At 39.6% G+C, this 17,169-nt stretch overlaps 1 protein-coding gene across 5 annotated transcripts in view; it reads left to right on the top strand.

The window, feature by feature from the left end:
• PPP3CA (protein phosphatase 3 catalytic subunit alpha) overlaps positions 1-17,169 on the top strand; it is a 220,025-nt gene that overhangs the window by 183,308 nt on the left and 19,548 nt on the right. For 2 of the 5 annotated variants that reach the window (XM_063135932.1, XM_063135936.1), the window contains exons 10-11: positions 1,702-1,776; positions 10,507-10,533. In XM_063135932.1, the coding sequence (XP_062992002.1) occupies positions 1,702-1,776; positions 10,507-10,533 (102 nt within the window). The remainder of the gene's footprint in view (positions 1-1,701; positions 1,777-10,506; positions 10,534-17,169) is intronic. The other 3 variants (XM_063135935.1, XM_063135937.1, XM_063135933.1) reach the window with 2 other exon arrangements.

Below are 17,169 nucleotides of genomic sequence, written 5' to 3'. Positions count from 1 at the left end.
AAAGTTGGGTTTACAGAACATTATAAATTTCGTAATGTCAGATATCCCCTTCCATTATATATTCGCACTCTGTTGTAGTCAGGTTTCATTTCAATTAGTTGGGTGAAGCACCGTGACAATGGTCAGTTTCTTTTAGTCACACATTCTGGGTACCCTTTAATCTATGCATTGCTTAGTGTTCAATAAATCCATAACTTTCAAGCTCTGATGCTTCTCTACATACCTTCAGCTTTAGTCAGTTCAGTGTATAAAATTGCCATAAAATCTCCCAGCATTAAGAGGAACTGTGAAATTGTACAAATTCCAGGTATGTCAGGCTTGGGTCTTGTTGCAAGTTGGAACTGTTTTGAAAGACATCTAACTGTTGAAGTCCACCCATTATTATGAAGTAAGTAGTGCAGGGTTCTTTTACAACCAAGTTGTCAACTTCCATAGTACTTTTTCCACTAGTCTTTTTTCAATATTTCAACGTGTGCATCATGAGAGACAAACTAAAATGAAAATTCAAACCTTGGTTGTTTCTTTACCAATTTACTCCGGCTATTGCAAAAGAAACATTTTTAAAAAACACGAAATAAAATTAAGCATCTTTCCTCCAAACTTAGAAGCTAGTCTGTAATTTTTGGCAGCAGCTTTAATTATGCCTTCTTTGTAAAGAAGCTATGTAATTTCTCACTCATGTTTATGTCAGCGATAACAAGTTTACTACAGAACTGCAGTTTCTAAGGGTTGCTTCACATAGTGTTGTTTTTAGGTGCATATACCTAAGATTTAATTGTACACTTTGAAGAGTGATGTGTGGATGTGGCAAACAGATAATTGAAAGTGGTTATATCATATAAGTCTACTCACAAGGAACTGGGATTACCTGCAGTTCCTGTTGAATGCACACTTCGTAGCAAAGCCAGGTTTGTTGTGGTATAATGTGTGAAACAGACCTAAGAATAAGGACTTTTCCTCTTTTTACACAGCTAAGGAGTTTCGCAGTTGTACAACTTGATCTGAGATAGGAACACTTTCCTTTAGGCTGACCTCTGAGTCCAGTAAAGTCATTAAATGCCTCTTTTTCTGCAAAGTTAAAAAAAAAGATGCTGGACTCTGGACCTTAAAAGATGCTGTCAGCTTGCTTATTTTATGGTGCACTCAAATAGACGGAAATGCCTTCTTTCCCTGTTTTAAACATTTCTGGATACTTAGCTGAAATATTTTATTTTTTTGTAACTTGCAGCACCCAATTACCTCAGCCTTGTGGCTAATACATGAGAGAAAGAGAGAGGGGGGGGGGGGTGAGTAGCAAAATTTCAGTGGGAACAGTAGGGAGCCTGACCAAAAGTGTTCAAGTTGGACTGACAAATCAAGCTTCTAAGAAAAGGATGCCCAGTTTTCTTTTTGTAGTTCAGAAACTGAAAGGGAGGGATGAGTGTGTGCATACTTAAAAATAGGAGTTTTTCTTGTGCAGTGATCCTTCAGCAGTAAACAGTACCAATCATCCCTTATTAGCCACATGAGATCTTGAACCTCAACTTGCTGTATATTCACACAAATAGTGTAAACATTTTGTGCTATTCAGCATATGCCATGCTGGTTGTTGGTGGGTTGGGTGGTTGGTTTGTCGTGGCTATCTTTAACCCTGCCACACTCTTGTCAGAGCCATTGGGTCTGTCCAATTCTCTCACATCTCCCATTTGATTTCCCTTGTAGTAACAGAGATGCTGGTCAACGTTCTGAACATTTGCTCAGATGATGAACTTGGAACAGAGGAAGATGGCTTTGATGGTAAGGGCCTTGAACCTTCTCTTGCAGTGGTTTGCTCTGATTAACATTTGTGCCTGAAGATCTTTATTAATCTTAAGATCATAGGGTGGGTTCTGGGAAGGTCTCTCTGGCCTTGATCTCTTCCAAGCTGCCCAAAACACTGTTCTTGCTAGATGATGATGATGATTGCCTTTGTGCATGGTTTGTAAGAAAGAATGAAAATCTGCCTTTTTCACTCCTTTTCAAACCAAGATGGTACTCAATACTAAACTGTCTTTTCTCTACCCATTCTCAGTATCACAAAAGTGCTAAGTATGGAAGGCCATAATGTGTAGAACAGTGCTAGCCATTTATGTGAACAGATTGTACTGGAGAGATGCTTAAGAAACAATGGTGTGATAGTGCCCAGAATGTTTAGTCTTACTTAACAGAGCAATATCAATGATGATAGGAAGATTGTTCTCCATTATTTTGAACTAATTCACCCTTTCATAGGATAGGAAGGGAAATTTATCAAGATGAGCCCTTGCAGCAGGACAGGGTCATCTACAAATTAACACACACACACACTCCATAATCCTGTCCAGTTGAGCCAAATAAGTGAGCCAAGCAACAATGTGTAAGGTAGAAGCCCCTCAGGGAGAGTTTCTTTCTGACCTCATGTAGTAATCTTAAAACGTGCAATTAATTACCCAACAGTGAGGTTGTGGCCACAGGCATTTTAAATAATTAGGCAAACTTAATTATTAAAATGGGCCTGCTTGTTCAGAAATACTTAGGGGACAAAACAGAGATGGTGTGGTGTTGAGGTAGGTGAACAGTATGTTGGGAGTTAAGGTAGTGGCATGGACAGCAGCTGAGAGGAAAAGGAAGTGAAAGGGAGGAGTCAGAGGACTGCAGAAGGATGGTGTTCGTTTGAGTTCATAGAATCATAGAATAGTAGAGTTGGAAGGGGCCTATAAGGCCATTGAGTCCAACCCCCTGCTCAATTTTAGTTTTAGTGAAGCATTTAAGTAACTGTCTCCAGTGTCTTGGTATTCTTGCAGTACAATAACTTGGTGACGGCAGTCTGGTTGACCATTTCAGGAGGCAGAATACTGGACTTGAAGAGACAAATAGTTCGAACTAGCAACACAGTTCTTGCATTCTCCCCCTCAAGTTTTCCATATTGTTCTTCCAAGTGACACTGAACGTTCTGTGGCTACTACGTATGCCCAGTCATCATTGAGTTGTTTTGAGGAAGGGGTGCCCCTTGAAGTGTTTGGGTTTTGAGATTCCTACACTCACCATTTTTCTGCTGTGGCTTCCCTCACAATTGCTTTTTTTCCCCAGAGTGGTTTTTGGTTGCCCGATTATAGAAGGATGTTTGTCTTGTTAGTTGATATAAAGCGCTTATTATGTTTGAGGCCACATGTAAGCTGACAATTAAAGTTGTAGTTAAGGCCCATCCTGCTTCAGAAAGAACATATCTTTGACCCCTGATGAGATCAGTGTTCTTGAGTGTCCAAAACAAATAGAGTATTAGCTCCACAAATCTTGGTTTGGCTTCCTTACTAGACAGCCATTATCTGTAGTCATCACCAACACCCTCTGTTATAAATGCAAGTATATCTTTAAGGTGGCTATCATCTTTACTTCCCTCCAACCCTCTGACATCTGCATTGTTTTCTCATTTATGCTGGGTTAGGTGAGAAGGTAAGAAACAGTTGGAGGAACATATTCCAAGCAGTGCAAGAGACTCTTGCTGTTTCTTACCTTCTCTTCAGTTTGTTAATAATTATGGGGAGGGGATCTGTGTGGTTGTTGGACATCTTGCTTGCCAGAGTGCCAAAGCTGCTAGCCCCTGGCAAGCTGGCAAGTGAAAGTTTGTTTTAGTCTGCCTCCTTTAAAGTCTGCCCCATTAAACTGAGAGGTTGACTATGACTTTTCAGGGGAAGAAGAGACAGGAAACTTCTAAGACATATTTAACATGTTATAGCTGCTAGATTTCCTTTCATCAGGACACCTCCTACTTTGGTAGAAAGATTCTTCTCCATATTGAACTAACTAGATTGTCCTCTGTAAACATGGCTACCCTAAACGCATATGAAATGAGAACCTGTAAGATAGCTTTATCATAGGCATGTCTATATATTCTGAAGGCAGAGGATATTATAATTATTATTATTATTGAGGTACCTATCAGCCAGTAATTTTATTCATTGTGTTGTTAAAGAATTATTATCTATTATTTGGGGCTTTCAGTATACCAAATGGTTTATAAACCATACTAAAATCTATCTTAATGGGGATAACTTAATGCCTGTATTTTAATAGAATAATTTTCATATCACTTCTTTAGAACCTTTTTCTTTCCCTAATTGCTGTACTTAGATGACATTTTCCCTGTTTCAGAGGCCTGAGACAGCTTTTGTTTCAACCTTGAATACTTGTTAAAAGTTTCCTGAAATGTCTTTGTTAGTCTTAAATTCATTTACTCTACTACCTTGCTTCATTAAAGCCAAATGAAGCTTTGAACCAATTACCTTGAAGGTTCTACCAGAGTCTTCCTCAAACTGGTGCCTAAGGATGTACAGAATTTGTTAAATCCTTTCTGTCTGTGTTTCACTGATTGTCAGGGATCTTAAGTTCCGTCGTCCGCTCATTAATAGAATCAGGGTTTTTTAGGGATGTGTGAGAATTTCAATCTGCTTGCACAAGTGCTTATGTGCATTTGAGCTAATGCAAAATTGCACAAGTGCGAATTTGCACAAATCCCCCCAAAAATTAATCTACATGACTCAAACAAAGCCAGTCTGCTGCAGAATGAAATTAAGTGACTAAGACACTTTCTGGCTTTACTTTGATAAATTGCATTGAAAGTTCTTCTTCTTATAAAAAGTGAAAAACATAGATGGTACTTTCTTTCTTTTTTAATCCTTCTGACTAATTGATAGTGAGTGTCAGCTTTCATAACCAAAAGTGAAAGAAAAAAAAGTGAAGGAGAGAACTGTCTCTAAATACTTACTTTTTTTTTTTTACTCTCCTCCTTTTCCATATCACTGCAGCCTACCTCTTCTTCAAACAAAGACAATTTTTTCAAACTATCCAAATTTTTGTTCTTGTTCACAGTCAATTAACAAGCAATATTTTTGCTTGAGTCCTTTTCTTACCCGTTGATAAAAGAATCTGCATTTTAAGTAGTCCAGTACACAACTCTGCCAAATAGCAGATTTGCCACAGCCAAACTAATTACCAAAAAAAAACACCACACTCCACATTGAATGTGCACACTGTTTTGATATTTTGCATTCTTTTTCTCCCCTAACTACGGCTTCAGCTTATTGGGCAGTATCCAATACTGCCATTTCACTTCCACTCATTCTGTTGCACCAGCGGGACTTGCCACTAACACAACAGGAAGCTAGCAGTTCCTAAAGAAACTGCAAACAAGCCGAAATGGTTGCTTCCGAAATGGAACAGGTCAAACAAACTCCCTTCTGTGAGCTCTTATCATCTGCCCCATTCCAGAAACTAGTGTTTCAATTTATTTCCAGTTGCTTTAGGAACCGCTAGCTTTCCATTGTGCTAGCAGTGGGTCCTGCTGGCAATCAGGCAGCATTGGATACTACCATTATTATATTCCTTCTCCTTTGCCTTCGCTGTCCTTAGCCTTATTTGCCCTCATTGCTGTTTAATCTGATTAGCTGTGACAACCCACATGGTTTTGTAGACATGTATGATGGCATCACACTAGTTGCAGGTCATGGTATCATCAACAAAAACATATGGTTTGCCCAGCCAATCTGATTAAACAGTAGTGAAGACAAAGAGGCCAAGTACAAGATAGGTAAAAAAGGAAAACAAAATGGCAAGAGAGAAAACAAAATGGCAAGAGAGAAGCATCAACAGTCAATGGAGAAAAGAACGCCAAATAGCATTGGAATAATGAGCTCTCAAATTGCTGGAAAGAGATGCTTTTCTCAAAAACAAACTTGAAACTAGATTTCAACTCAGCTCTAAGAAAACATAATGTCAAAGTACGGAATCAGAGATTAGAAACAATGGCAATTTTTATTGAACAGAACTACCATAAAGAATAGCATGTTGTAATTGCCATATATTTTGAGAGGAATCACTGTCAACTTCTAATGGATATGGATAGGTGGTTAATAGCAGTAGATTTTATGTGATATTGTTTCCTGTGATTATTTGTTCTGGCTTGATAATTTGTCTGCTCTAAGGAAAAAGAAGAACTAACCCAGATGGGAATGCAGTATATCTCATTTCCTTTTTATTTATTCTTTTGTTTATTTATCATCAAATAATGTTGATGGGTGAATGCAAAGCGTATGCTGATCGGCTAAACAAGCTGTGCATATTGCCTAGCAGTCTGAACTAGTCTGTGCAACCATCTTACACCTTGATTTACTACTCTAATTCATGGTTTTCCTGACTTAGTGGATTTGACTGAAATAATTAAAGACCTTACGGGTACTAATTAAAATTATGAACTTATATGATAGACATCTTGACACTAGAAGGCTTGATTTGTCCTCTGCACTATCATCAATAGCACAAGCACCTTTTCTAAATTCGCTGTTGCTTAGATTAATTTCATTGACACATAACTATAACACTTTTAAATATGTCGTATATTCTGTGGGTGGGAATTGCTGGGGAACTAGAGCTGGTGTATAGCGTAACAGCTAAGGAAGGGAACTGTAAATATTCCAACTTGAGGAGTTTGTTGATCGTATCGTACGTGAAAGTTAGCATGGTAATTAAAGTGCCCCTCTCGTGTTGATAGCTACCTATGGATTTTAGGGGGTGCATTAATCCATGCTGTGCCCATCAGCAGAAGTGAAAGCTGCCGTTGAGAAAAATAGTTGCATAAACTGTTAATTAATTAATTAATTTAAAATATGTCTATACTGCCTCTCACCAATATTATACCACCTCTCACTAAGTTTACACCAGTGTGGTGTAGTGGCTGAAGTGTTGGACTGGGAGTCGGGAGATCCGGGTTCTAGTCCCCACTCAGCCACAGAAACCCACTGGGTGACTTTGGGCCAGTCACAGACTCTCAGCGCAGCCCACCTCGCAAGGTTGTTGTTGTGAGGATAAAATGGAGAGGAGGAGGATTATGTATGCCGCCTTGGGTTCCTTGGATGAAAAAAGGCAGGATATAAATACAATAATAAATAAATAAATAAATAAATCATCACAGCACAAATATAAATAATAAAACCAACAGATAAAACAGAGGCATTGGCTAGTTTTAAAATGTCTCAAACTTAGCCTGAGAGACTAAAAGGGCTTTTGCCTAGCACCAAAAAAAAGCAGGGTTACAGTGGAGGCTGTAACCTCCACCTTCGATAGCTCCTGGTTCTGATTGAAACCTGGAGCGGATTTGCAGCCTCACTGACTTCAGAGTCACCAGCGTCCACTGCTGTTAGAGCCAGGCAATCCTCCCTAGGGAGGGTTTTCCATAGACAGAGAGTTGCTATCACCCACTTCAGCTTTCACAAGGAGGGAACAGAGAGGAGGCACTTGGCTGATGATCTAAGACTTTGGGCAGGAAGAGAAGCTGCTCTTTCACATACTTGGGTCCCAAGCTATTTACGGCTTTAAAAGTCAATAGAAGCTCTTCGAATTGAGCTTGGAAGCAGACAGACAGTGGTGGTCTTTAATCATTAGTGAGATAGGACATGAAAACGCTCTATACCTCAAAATCCTGTACTAGGGGATTCAAAAGCAGCCTGAGAGATAATACGTTACAGTAATCCATTGGGTGGTTGCAAGGGCGTGGAGAGGCCTCTGCTAGCCAACAGGATGAAGCCAGTAGAAGGCACAATGAGCCTACTTGGCCTTCTAGTGGATTCAGGAGAACCCCCAATCTGTGAGCATGATCCTTCATGGGAGTGCAACCCCTTCTAGAATAGGTTAAATGCCAGTTCCACGAACCTGAGACCCATCTACCCATCGCCCTTCCATCTTCTCATCCAGCCCAACACTGAGTCCAGAAACTAGTTCAGTATTTCTGCAGCTTCGCTTGACTCAGATGATAAAGAGAAATAGTGCTGAGTGTCATCAGCATACTGATGGATTCTCTCTCCAAATTGCCTAGGTTGCCTTACCCACAGATTCATAAAAATGTTAAAAATCACAGGGTACAAGATGGAACCCTAAGCATATCCGTAACACAGATGGCAGGGGGGGCAAGCATATTTCCCTCAAACCGCACCTCTGGAATCTACTCTGAAGGGAAGACCAGAGCTACTCTCACAGGGAGCAGCCAACTCCCAATCCATAGTGCTCTTTGGTAGCAAATGATAATCAATCATATGCTACTTGTGCTGGAAGATCAAGGAAAATTGCCAGAAGCCTGCCATCAGGGCAACCAAAGCCTTTATTTAAGGCTGTTTCACAGTCTTATAGAATTATAGAATCATAGAATAGCAGAGTTGGAAGGGGCCTACAAGGCCATCGAGTCCAACCCCCTGCTCAATGCAGGAATCCACCCTAAAGCATACCTGACAGATGGTTGTCCAGCTGCCTCTTGAAGGCCTCTAGTGTGGGAGAGCCCACAACCTCACCAGGCAACTGATTCCATTGTCGTACTGCTCTAACAGTCAGGAAGTTTTTCCTGATGTCCGGCTGGAATCTGGCTTCTTTTAACTTGAGCCCGTTATTCCATGTCCTGCACTCTGGGAGGAGCGAGAAAAGATCCTGGCCCTCCTCTGTGTGACAACCTTTTAAGTTTTTGAAGAGTGCTATCATGTCTCCCTTCAATCTTCTCTTCTCCAGGCTAAACATGCCCAGTTCTTTCAGTCTCTCTTCATAGGGCTTTGTTTCCAGACCCCTGATCATCCTGGTTGCCCTGGTTGTGGAGCCCAGAACTGGATGCAATACTCTAGATGAGGCCTAACCAGGGCCGAATAGAGAGGAACCAGTACCTCACGTGTTTTGGAAGCTATACTTCTATTAATGCAGCCCCAAATAGCATTTGCCTTTCTTTCAGCCATATTGCACTGTTGGCTCATATTCAGCTTGCAATCTACAACAATTCCAAGATCCTTCTCATTTGTAGTATTGCTGAGCCAAGTGTCCCCCATCTTGTAATTGTGCCTTTGGTTTCTATTTCCTAAATGTAGAACTTGGCATTTATCGCTATTAAATTTCATTCTGTTGTTTTCAACCCAGCACTCCAGCCTATCAAGATCACTTTGAAGTTTGTTTCTCTCTTCCAGGGTATTAGCTATCCCACCCAATTTTGTGTCATCTGCAAATTTGATCAGCGTTCCCTGCACCTCCTCGTCCAAATCATTAATAAAAATGTTGAAGAGCAGTGGGCCCAGGACTGATCCCTACGGTACCCCACTCGTTGCCTCTCCCCAGTTTGAGAAGGTTCCATTGATAAGTACTCTTTGAGTACTTTCTGTAGCCAACTGTGAATCCACCTAATAGTTGATCCATCTAGCCCACTTTTAGCTAGTTTGTTAATCAGAATGTCATGGGGCACTTTGTCAAAAGCTTTGCTGAAGTCAAGATATATGACATCCACAGCATTCCCACAGCATTTATTTTATGCCTTCCAGTTAATTGGTCTTTCATGCATTTGGTTCCCCTGATTCCAAGCCTATCTTTATAAGAAGCCAAGGTTAGAGTCTTTATTATTTGAATCACAGGTGAAAGTCTCAAAAATGTAAGATTTTTTTTTTTGACACCTTATAACATTGGTGTATTGGGAACTAAAGGTGGGACACAGGCCAACATTAGTAGTAATACTTGAAGAGAAAGGGTAAAGCAGGAAAGAGGTAGGAAAATAAATTAATAGAAAGCAAGAAAAGCAGAAAGACATTTTTCAAAATAAATAAATGTTAATACTATGTAACCATTAAATGTAGATCCTGAAAACATTTAAGTTTGTTGACATAGAACCTAATTGGTTAGCCTTGTTGAGAAGGTAGTGGTGGGAAATGGCTAATCTAATATGATGAGGGCTCTATTTATCCACCTGCCTATTTATTTTTAATTTATTTTTATAACGTTCTTATGCTGCCCTTCCTCCAAGGACCTCAGGGTGTGGTTTAGACACTACTCTTCTCGCCAGCTTTATCCTCGAAATAACCTTGAGGATAGTAGCTCACCCAAGGGCATCCAGTGCAGATTTAAACTTTGTCCCTTTCTACACCTAAGGGTTATCTCAGGAAATTGGAGGGATCATCCCTGCCTGCTTCCAGGATCTAGTGTGTGGCATTTGGATGCACAGGAATGGTCCCAGGATGATCCCGGGATATAGGGCTGGTGTTGACATGCCCTTTGTCTCCCCACTCCTAGACCAACACTGTAGTCACTACACCACTTCGGCTGTCAAATGCTATCATGTGCACAAACCCATACATGTATCTGAACTCCTCCTGCTGGTTAACCTGTAATGCTTGGTCTTTCCTAAAGAAAGAATTGCATGCCCCAAGCAGCATGGCCCATAGTAGACCAGCCTTGTGAGGTTGTCTTGCTGCATTTTTATTTACTGCACAATTTACTAACAAGGCTTTGAGCTGAAGAGTGTTTTCCTTCTCATAGTTCTTTTTTCCATTCCTTTTCAATGTTCCCTGCCTAATTTCTTTCTTTTCTATTTTTCAGAAGTACTTAAGCATACTTTCCCACTGATGTTGTCGTGTTTTATACTTTCCCCATCTTTTTTTAAAAAAATTCTCCTATCTTCACTGATCTGTTTTCTTTTCCCCCCCTTTGGAATTTCATAAGAAGATCCTATTTATGCACAGAAGAAAGGTATTATAAAATGGGCAAGAAAGGCTTATGTTTAATTTGCTATTGTGTGGCTTTTCCAAGTGCTAACTCTCAGGAATTTCTGACTTCCGTCCCCATATCTTCCATAGTGATTCTCTCCTAAATCCTTGGTGTTGATTCTGCCAGAGACTATCGGGAATGGCCGTAAGCCACAGAACTCAGACGTTTCCAGCCATCCAGTGCAGAGCAAGAGCAGCAGTGGAAGTGATCTTCACCTCCATGATCCTCCAGCTCTGTATTTTGGCTAGACAGGTTTTTCCGCCTATTTGGCTTGGAGCTCCGAGGAGCAGAAGGGAAGGAGGCTGGGTGTGCCCAAGGATACATCATAAGCTGGCAGCTGCAAACCCCTCTCTCTCCGCCCACTGGCACATCCCCTTTCCCTCCCCTCTGAGGTCACCTTTGTGACCTCAAAGTGGAAGCCCGAACAGTTCTCTCTGCACTGACTATGAGCAGGAGGGAGGCTCAGATTCCTGGCTCTGAGGTCAGAGTGCTGACTCCTACCTTAATCCAGGATTCCCAACTATCCAGTGCCCCCCCCCACTCTGTATAGGGAGTATAAGGATTGCTCCCTCCATATTGTTTCACACACCAATAGACACTTAATCTTAACGCTTAACAATAAGTATGTGACTGACGTAGAATCACAAGGAACGCCAAGTTGCACCTACTAAGAGCCTAGTTATACGTGGAAGCAGATATGTGTCTTTAAAGGCAGGTTTGCCCCATTCACATTCAAATTGTAGTGCGGCAAAGGTGCAATTTAAAGAGCCAAAATTATGCATGAGTGGTGTGTGCATAATGTAACCCATCCTGTAGACCCTCTTCTCTCCTATGGTCTATGCTTTTCTCTGACCTAGGCTACTGGAGGGATGGACAGCAGGATTCAGCACCCCTTGCCTGAGCATCCCTTTAAATTGCACCTTCCACTTCACACATTAATGGGGCAAAGGTGCAATGGCAGACTGCTCTGCTGGCATCACATTCAGCTTGGGTGTTAGGAAAAAGAAACCTCACCTTGCAAATCTGTCATTACCACGCCTCATTTTTTTAATGGCACGCAAAGTCAAACATCTTGAAATGTGGAGAGCTCTAGAATCTCAGTAGACTAGGCTACCTTTAAATCCGTTCCCAGGGATCAGCTCCTTAAAAAAGTTGTATTTTAATTGACATGTTTCTCAGCAATTCAGAGAAATGCAAAAGGACTGTTGTGTCAATTAAAATGCAGTCTTTTAAAGTCCAGATACCTTGCAGTTGTATTTTTAATTATTTAATATTTTAGTGGCAGGTGATGCATTTTAAAATTAATTATCTAAGCTCAGCACTTGCCATTCAATGTTCCCATGAAAACCAGCTGCACAGCTCCTGCGTGACCAAAAGGCCCATAGGATGCTGCATTGCGTAATCCTTCATATTACACTTTGTGTACTTGTGCAACCTTAGTTTTGGTGGTACATTACATGTGCCTGCATTTGACACGGCAACAACTATGTTAAAGAACAGGGGCTGCGTTAAGTTGCTGCAATATTGGCATTGTCCCAGCATTGCCAACACAGCATTTCAAACTTACCTATCTATATTCCAGTATGGATGGTATAAATCTAAGTCGAGGGTTGGGAATGTGACCCCCTGCTTCATTTCATCTAGCCCCTGGGCATTTCCAGAGAATTCCCCATTGCCACCTCTAGAGAAGGGCCAGTGAGAAGAATGGTCCGTTGAAGATTGCTACCCAAAGGTGCTTGGAGAACTTAGCAGCAGTCAACTCATTATTTATTCAGTTTAGGAGTCTTCCTATTTCCAAGGTGCTCTCTCTTGGACACACAAACAAACACACATCATGACAACCTTTGCTAAGAGAAAACAGCCACTTGGGAACCACTGCTAGAGCAGCATCCTGCAACATTCCTGTTAGTCAGTGGATTATTATCTCAGTAGCCAGAGCTTCAGGAGATCATAGAATCATAGAATAGTAGAGTTGGAAGGGGCCTATAAGGCCATCGAGTCCAACCCCATGCTAAGTGCAGGATGGCAACACCCCAGCACTGGCTTCCTAGGCATTAAAGTATTGGTATTTATTTTTGGTATTTATAATAAATTGAAGAACCTATAATCCAGTTAGTTAATAGATTTTTTTTCCTGTGGGCCAGTGGCCCTTGACAGAAAAAAATTCCATGTAGAAGTGGAGTTATGCCCCTGTTATGAGCAGAGTGTATCATATTTCTATCCTACTCCTTCTTTAGCATAAGAATGTCTAAGACACCAGGTCCAACTATGTTTTATGCTTTGAACCTCTTCCACATTCTTCAGGCGTCTGTATTGCTAGCTTGCATTGTTCCATACATCATAGCAAGGTGGGGTTGGAGGACATAAAAGCCAACTGTTGTCAAGCTAAATCAGTGCAATGATATTTTATGCCGAATACATGTTGAGAGACTATTTACAACCTGAAAGAGATTATGGATGTTATTGCCAGTTCTAAACAATGAAGGTGGTTCTGTGGTAGGGTATGCCTTGCAGATAGTGACTTTGTTTCAGAAACAAACAAACAAAAAATGTGGATGATGCATACAGAAGAAAGAGCTTTTCAGGAGGCAGATACAATTTACACAATTTTTTATTTTTACTAATTTGTTTTCTAGTAGACTTTCTTCTCTCTTTCCATATTCCTTTTTCCTGTTGTATTTTGTGGCCTATTCTTGTCTTTCCTTTTTGTCACTTCATGTCTTTCAGAGAAAAGTCTTGTCTGTGTTATTTTCCCCAAGTGTTATCCTCCAGTGTGTTTTACCTTTCCTGTGTTATACTTCCTACATTTTCCTCTTTTCTGACTCTACAGTTACAAAGTTTGTTCTGTTGAGAGTATAAATTTCACTTGCCTGCTGACTTGCCACATCCTAGCTAGTTTCTGGGGTTGCTGTAGGAACAGCTAGCTTTCTGAGTCCTGGCAGAGTGCCGCATTGTATACTGCCCAGTATTAAGCCCAGTTTCATCCAAATAACACCAAAACAATTTTATAGAAGTTGTCTTCAACACTTGTACAAAAAGTCTGTTACTTCCAAATCCACATTTCAGATGTCACCTCATTCAGTCAGTCTCATGTTTTCAGGTATTTATGTATAGATTTTTACTCTTCCGTCTTTTAATATTTGTCCTGTTTTAGACAATTCCTTTTCTTCCCAAAAATGCTAATAATGCTTCATAATAATGCTTTATTATCAGGTTCTTCATAGTAATGTTCCATTATCAAGTTCTTCTTTATTATCAAGTTAGAGGAGATAAATCTGGACTAAATCTATTTTTAAACTGATCCCACATGTTAAACATATATTTAATGCTAGGATCTGATTTGATAATACCCCAATCAGATTTAGTGCATAGCTGCATCATAATATCGATTTATACAGACAAAAGCTATTCCTTTAGCTTGAATAGAAAAATACAAAAATATGGCACAAAATCTAGATCTTTACCCATCACATTGGATATATATATATAATTCTTTGGCAATTAGTAATAATAGATGATGTATATAGAATCCATGGGTGTGCAACCTTGAGCCTGGGGGACAAATCTGCCCCTCCTATGGTCATTGGCCCCACCTCCCTTTTCTCCAAGCACTGTTAGTTTGGTGGCTTTCCAACTTTTGTGCAGTTTTCCCCTGATTTTAAAGCCTCTCCTAAGGCATAGTTACTGACATAAGAGCTTTAAGCTACAATGGGGGCACTTTTGCCCCACCCCTTCACCTTTGGCCCCACCCACCATTGGAATGCAGCCATCAAGAGCTTCTCTGAAATTAAATTTGGCCCTCAGGCTGAAAGAGCTTCCTTACCATTTACATAATGGAATATTCAAGAACAAAAATAAAATATTAGATAAAACATTTATTTTTAAAGCTGATATTTTCTCAATCCAGCAAACCTTACATTGGGCTCATCTACACCAAGCAGGATATTACACTATGAAAGTGGTATATAAAAGGCAGGAGCCACACTACTGTTTTATAACCGTATTGAAGTGCACTGAAGGATCTATACTACTGCTTTATAGTGGTACTGAAGTGCACTGACAACTGCTGGGGCCCATGACACCTCTATACCAAGCAAGATATAACACTATGAAAGTGGTATGAAAGCAGCATATGGTATGTGGCTCCTTCCTTTTATATACTGCTTTCATACCACTTTCATAGTGGAATATCTTACTTAGTGTAGATGAGCCCATTGTGTCCACTCCCCACCAAATATTAATTTTGCATTAATTTATTATGGTTAAAGCTAACTAAATCTTCTCGATTGAACCACATTCATAGGTATCTCACCAGAATATTTAATGTTTTCTTGTTATAGCATCCTTAATAGTTTGATCTAAGTTAAAACCAATCCATTCTGATTTTGTGAGATTGATGTTATATCTAGAAACTGACCCAAATTATTTAATCATGTTTAATAAATTCGCAAAAGAGTTATCTGGGTATTTTATAAATAGTATATCATCTGCATATAGATTTACTTTAATTTCTTCATATCCTCTTTCCATTCAATTGATCTCTGCTCTTATTGCTTCTGCTAAAGGTGTTATTACCGATGTGATCAATAATGGTGATAACTGATATATCTGTCTGGTACCAAAGTTCCACCTTGCTTCATTTACATGTATTGATGCAGCTGGAATCAGATATATCATTTTAAATCATTGTCTAATTTTCCCATCCAGAGCATAAGTAGTCCCACTCCAAGTGATCAAAAGCATTTTCTTTATCAAGAAATAATAATACAAAATATTTTTATCTCATAATGTGATTTATATTCAATCATGTTTCCATATTTTTGAAAGGTTATGATCTTTGATCAATCCTGCCTGAACTTCAACTATGTATTTCCCTATTTAATGTTGCCTTTTAGCAATGATATTGAACAATATTCTGTAGTCCTGATTATGGGTCTGAATGATTCTTGTTTTAAAAGATCCTTGCCTTTTTTTTCAAATAACTATTTTCACTTCTTCACATGTTTCTCAGGGATTTTCTCCTACATAGTCTCTTTAAAAACTTTTAATAAAGGGTTTGCTAGAACATTTTTTTAAAATGGTGTTCTCTAGTGAATCCATCTTATCCTTTAAATCTACAATTGTTCTGTACAGTTCCTCAGAATCTTACACATTCTCAACACATTGTGTAGGCAGCTATAACAATATGACTTTTTCTAAGAATTTGTATGTTCCTTCTTCTGAAGGATGATGCGAGCACTATAGTATTTTCCAAATGTATTCATGTTATTCCCCAAAAGAGGTATTATTTTATTCCTTAAAGTTATATAAACATGTTATTAAATTGTTTTTTCTTATCATTTAGGTTAATAATTGTATTTGGATTATTTCCTTTTTCAAATGGACATTGTTTATTTTCCATTTGAGTTAATGCCCAAATCTTTCATGAATCTGTCACCTTATGCTTTTACTCCATCACAAAAATCTGTAAATTCAGTTCTACCTTTTTCTCCTTTAAATAAGAAACTTTTTGAATCATAATGTCTCTAACCATGTGTTTAGAAGCTTCCCATATAATTGTCTACCTAATTTCCTGGTAATTAATAAGCTGAAAACATTCTTCAATTTTCAAAGTCAAACTTGTACTTTTGTTCACTTTCTATTGTGTTTTAGCTAAATTAATTCACCCCGGGACCATTCCATAAAAACAGGAGTATGGTCTGCATAAGTTCGAAAGCCAATTTCTATTTTTCCTACTAATGAAAAAGAACAAAATAGTGATCTACCCAAAGAACTTCTGTTATTGGGCAGATTACATATTGCATTATACATGGTGAAGTGAGAAGGAAGTCATTTCTAGAATAGGAAATATTCAACACTGAAAATCTGTTTCTGATGGATGTTAATGTTATGTTTTTATCAGAAACTTTTGATGTAATCTTTTAAATTGCTAATTCTTGATCTGTTTTATATAACTGAGAAAACTGTTATGATCTCACCCTATCAGCATTTCCTTACCTAGATTGGCTTCTTTATTATTATTATTGTTATTATTATTATACGTTCTTGGGGAAACATAAATACAATCCATCATAAATTATTTTCTTCCCATTTTTCCTAACCAAGAAATATAAAGTCCTTGTGGGTCTTCTGTCTGAGGCCAAAGCTAGATGGGTGATCCCCGGGATCGTCCCTATGCGTCCACATGACGCACAGGAGATCCCGGGATCAGGGGGGGATGATCCCTGTCTTGCCCTTTGGCCCTGGTCTTTCCACGGTCCTGGGCTGAGCCTGAGACCACGGAACATGTGGCCAGGCGCCACAGGTTGACCCGGCTCCATGCTCCTCAGGAGCGCTGCACCCATCGGGGGTAGGGTGGGGGGAGCAGGGAAAGTACTTTAACGTCGTGTGCTGCTGCCCCTTTATTTTTTAAAAAAATGGCGGGCGCTATGCCTCTCCTTCTGAGGTCGTCGCGCTTCGCATGTAAACAGAGGAAGGATCTCGTAATAAACACATCACGGATCTTCCCTCCTCTGTTGCGGGCTAAACGGTAGGTCTAGCTAAGGCCTGAGAATACAATGGAAATTGATTCTTTAATAATAAAGAATTTTTATTTTCCCTTTTTTTTCCTCAGCACAT

This window comes from Elgaria multicarinata, chromosome 10 (assembly GCF_023053635.1).
Source record: "Elgaria multicarinata webbii isolate HBS135686 ecotype San Diego chromosome 10, rElgMul1.1.pri, whole genome shotgun sequence".
NCBI classification, from domain to species: Eukaryota; Metazoa; Chordata; class Lepidosauria; order Squamata; family Anguidae; genus Elgaria; species Elgaria multicarinata.
Note: the sequence above shows the minus strand (reverse complement) of the source record. Positions and strands in the feature narration are given on the sequence as shown.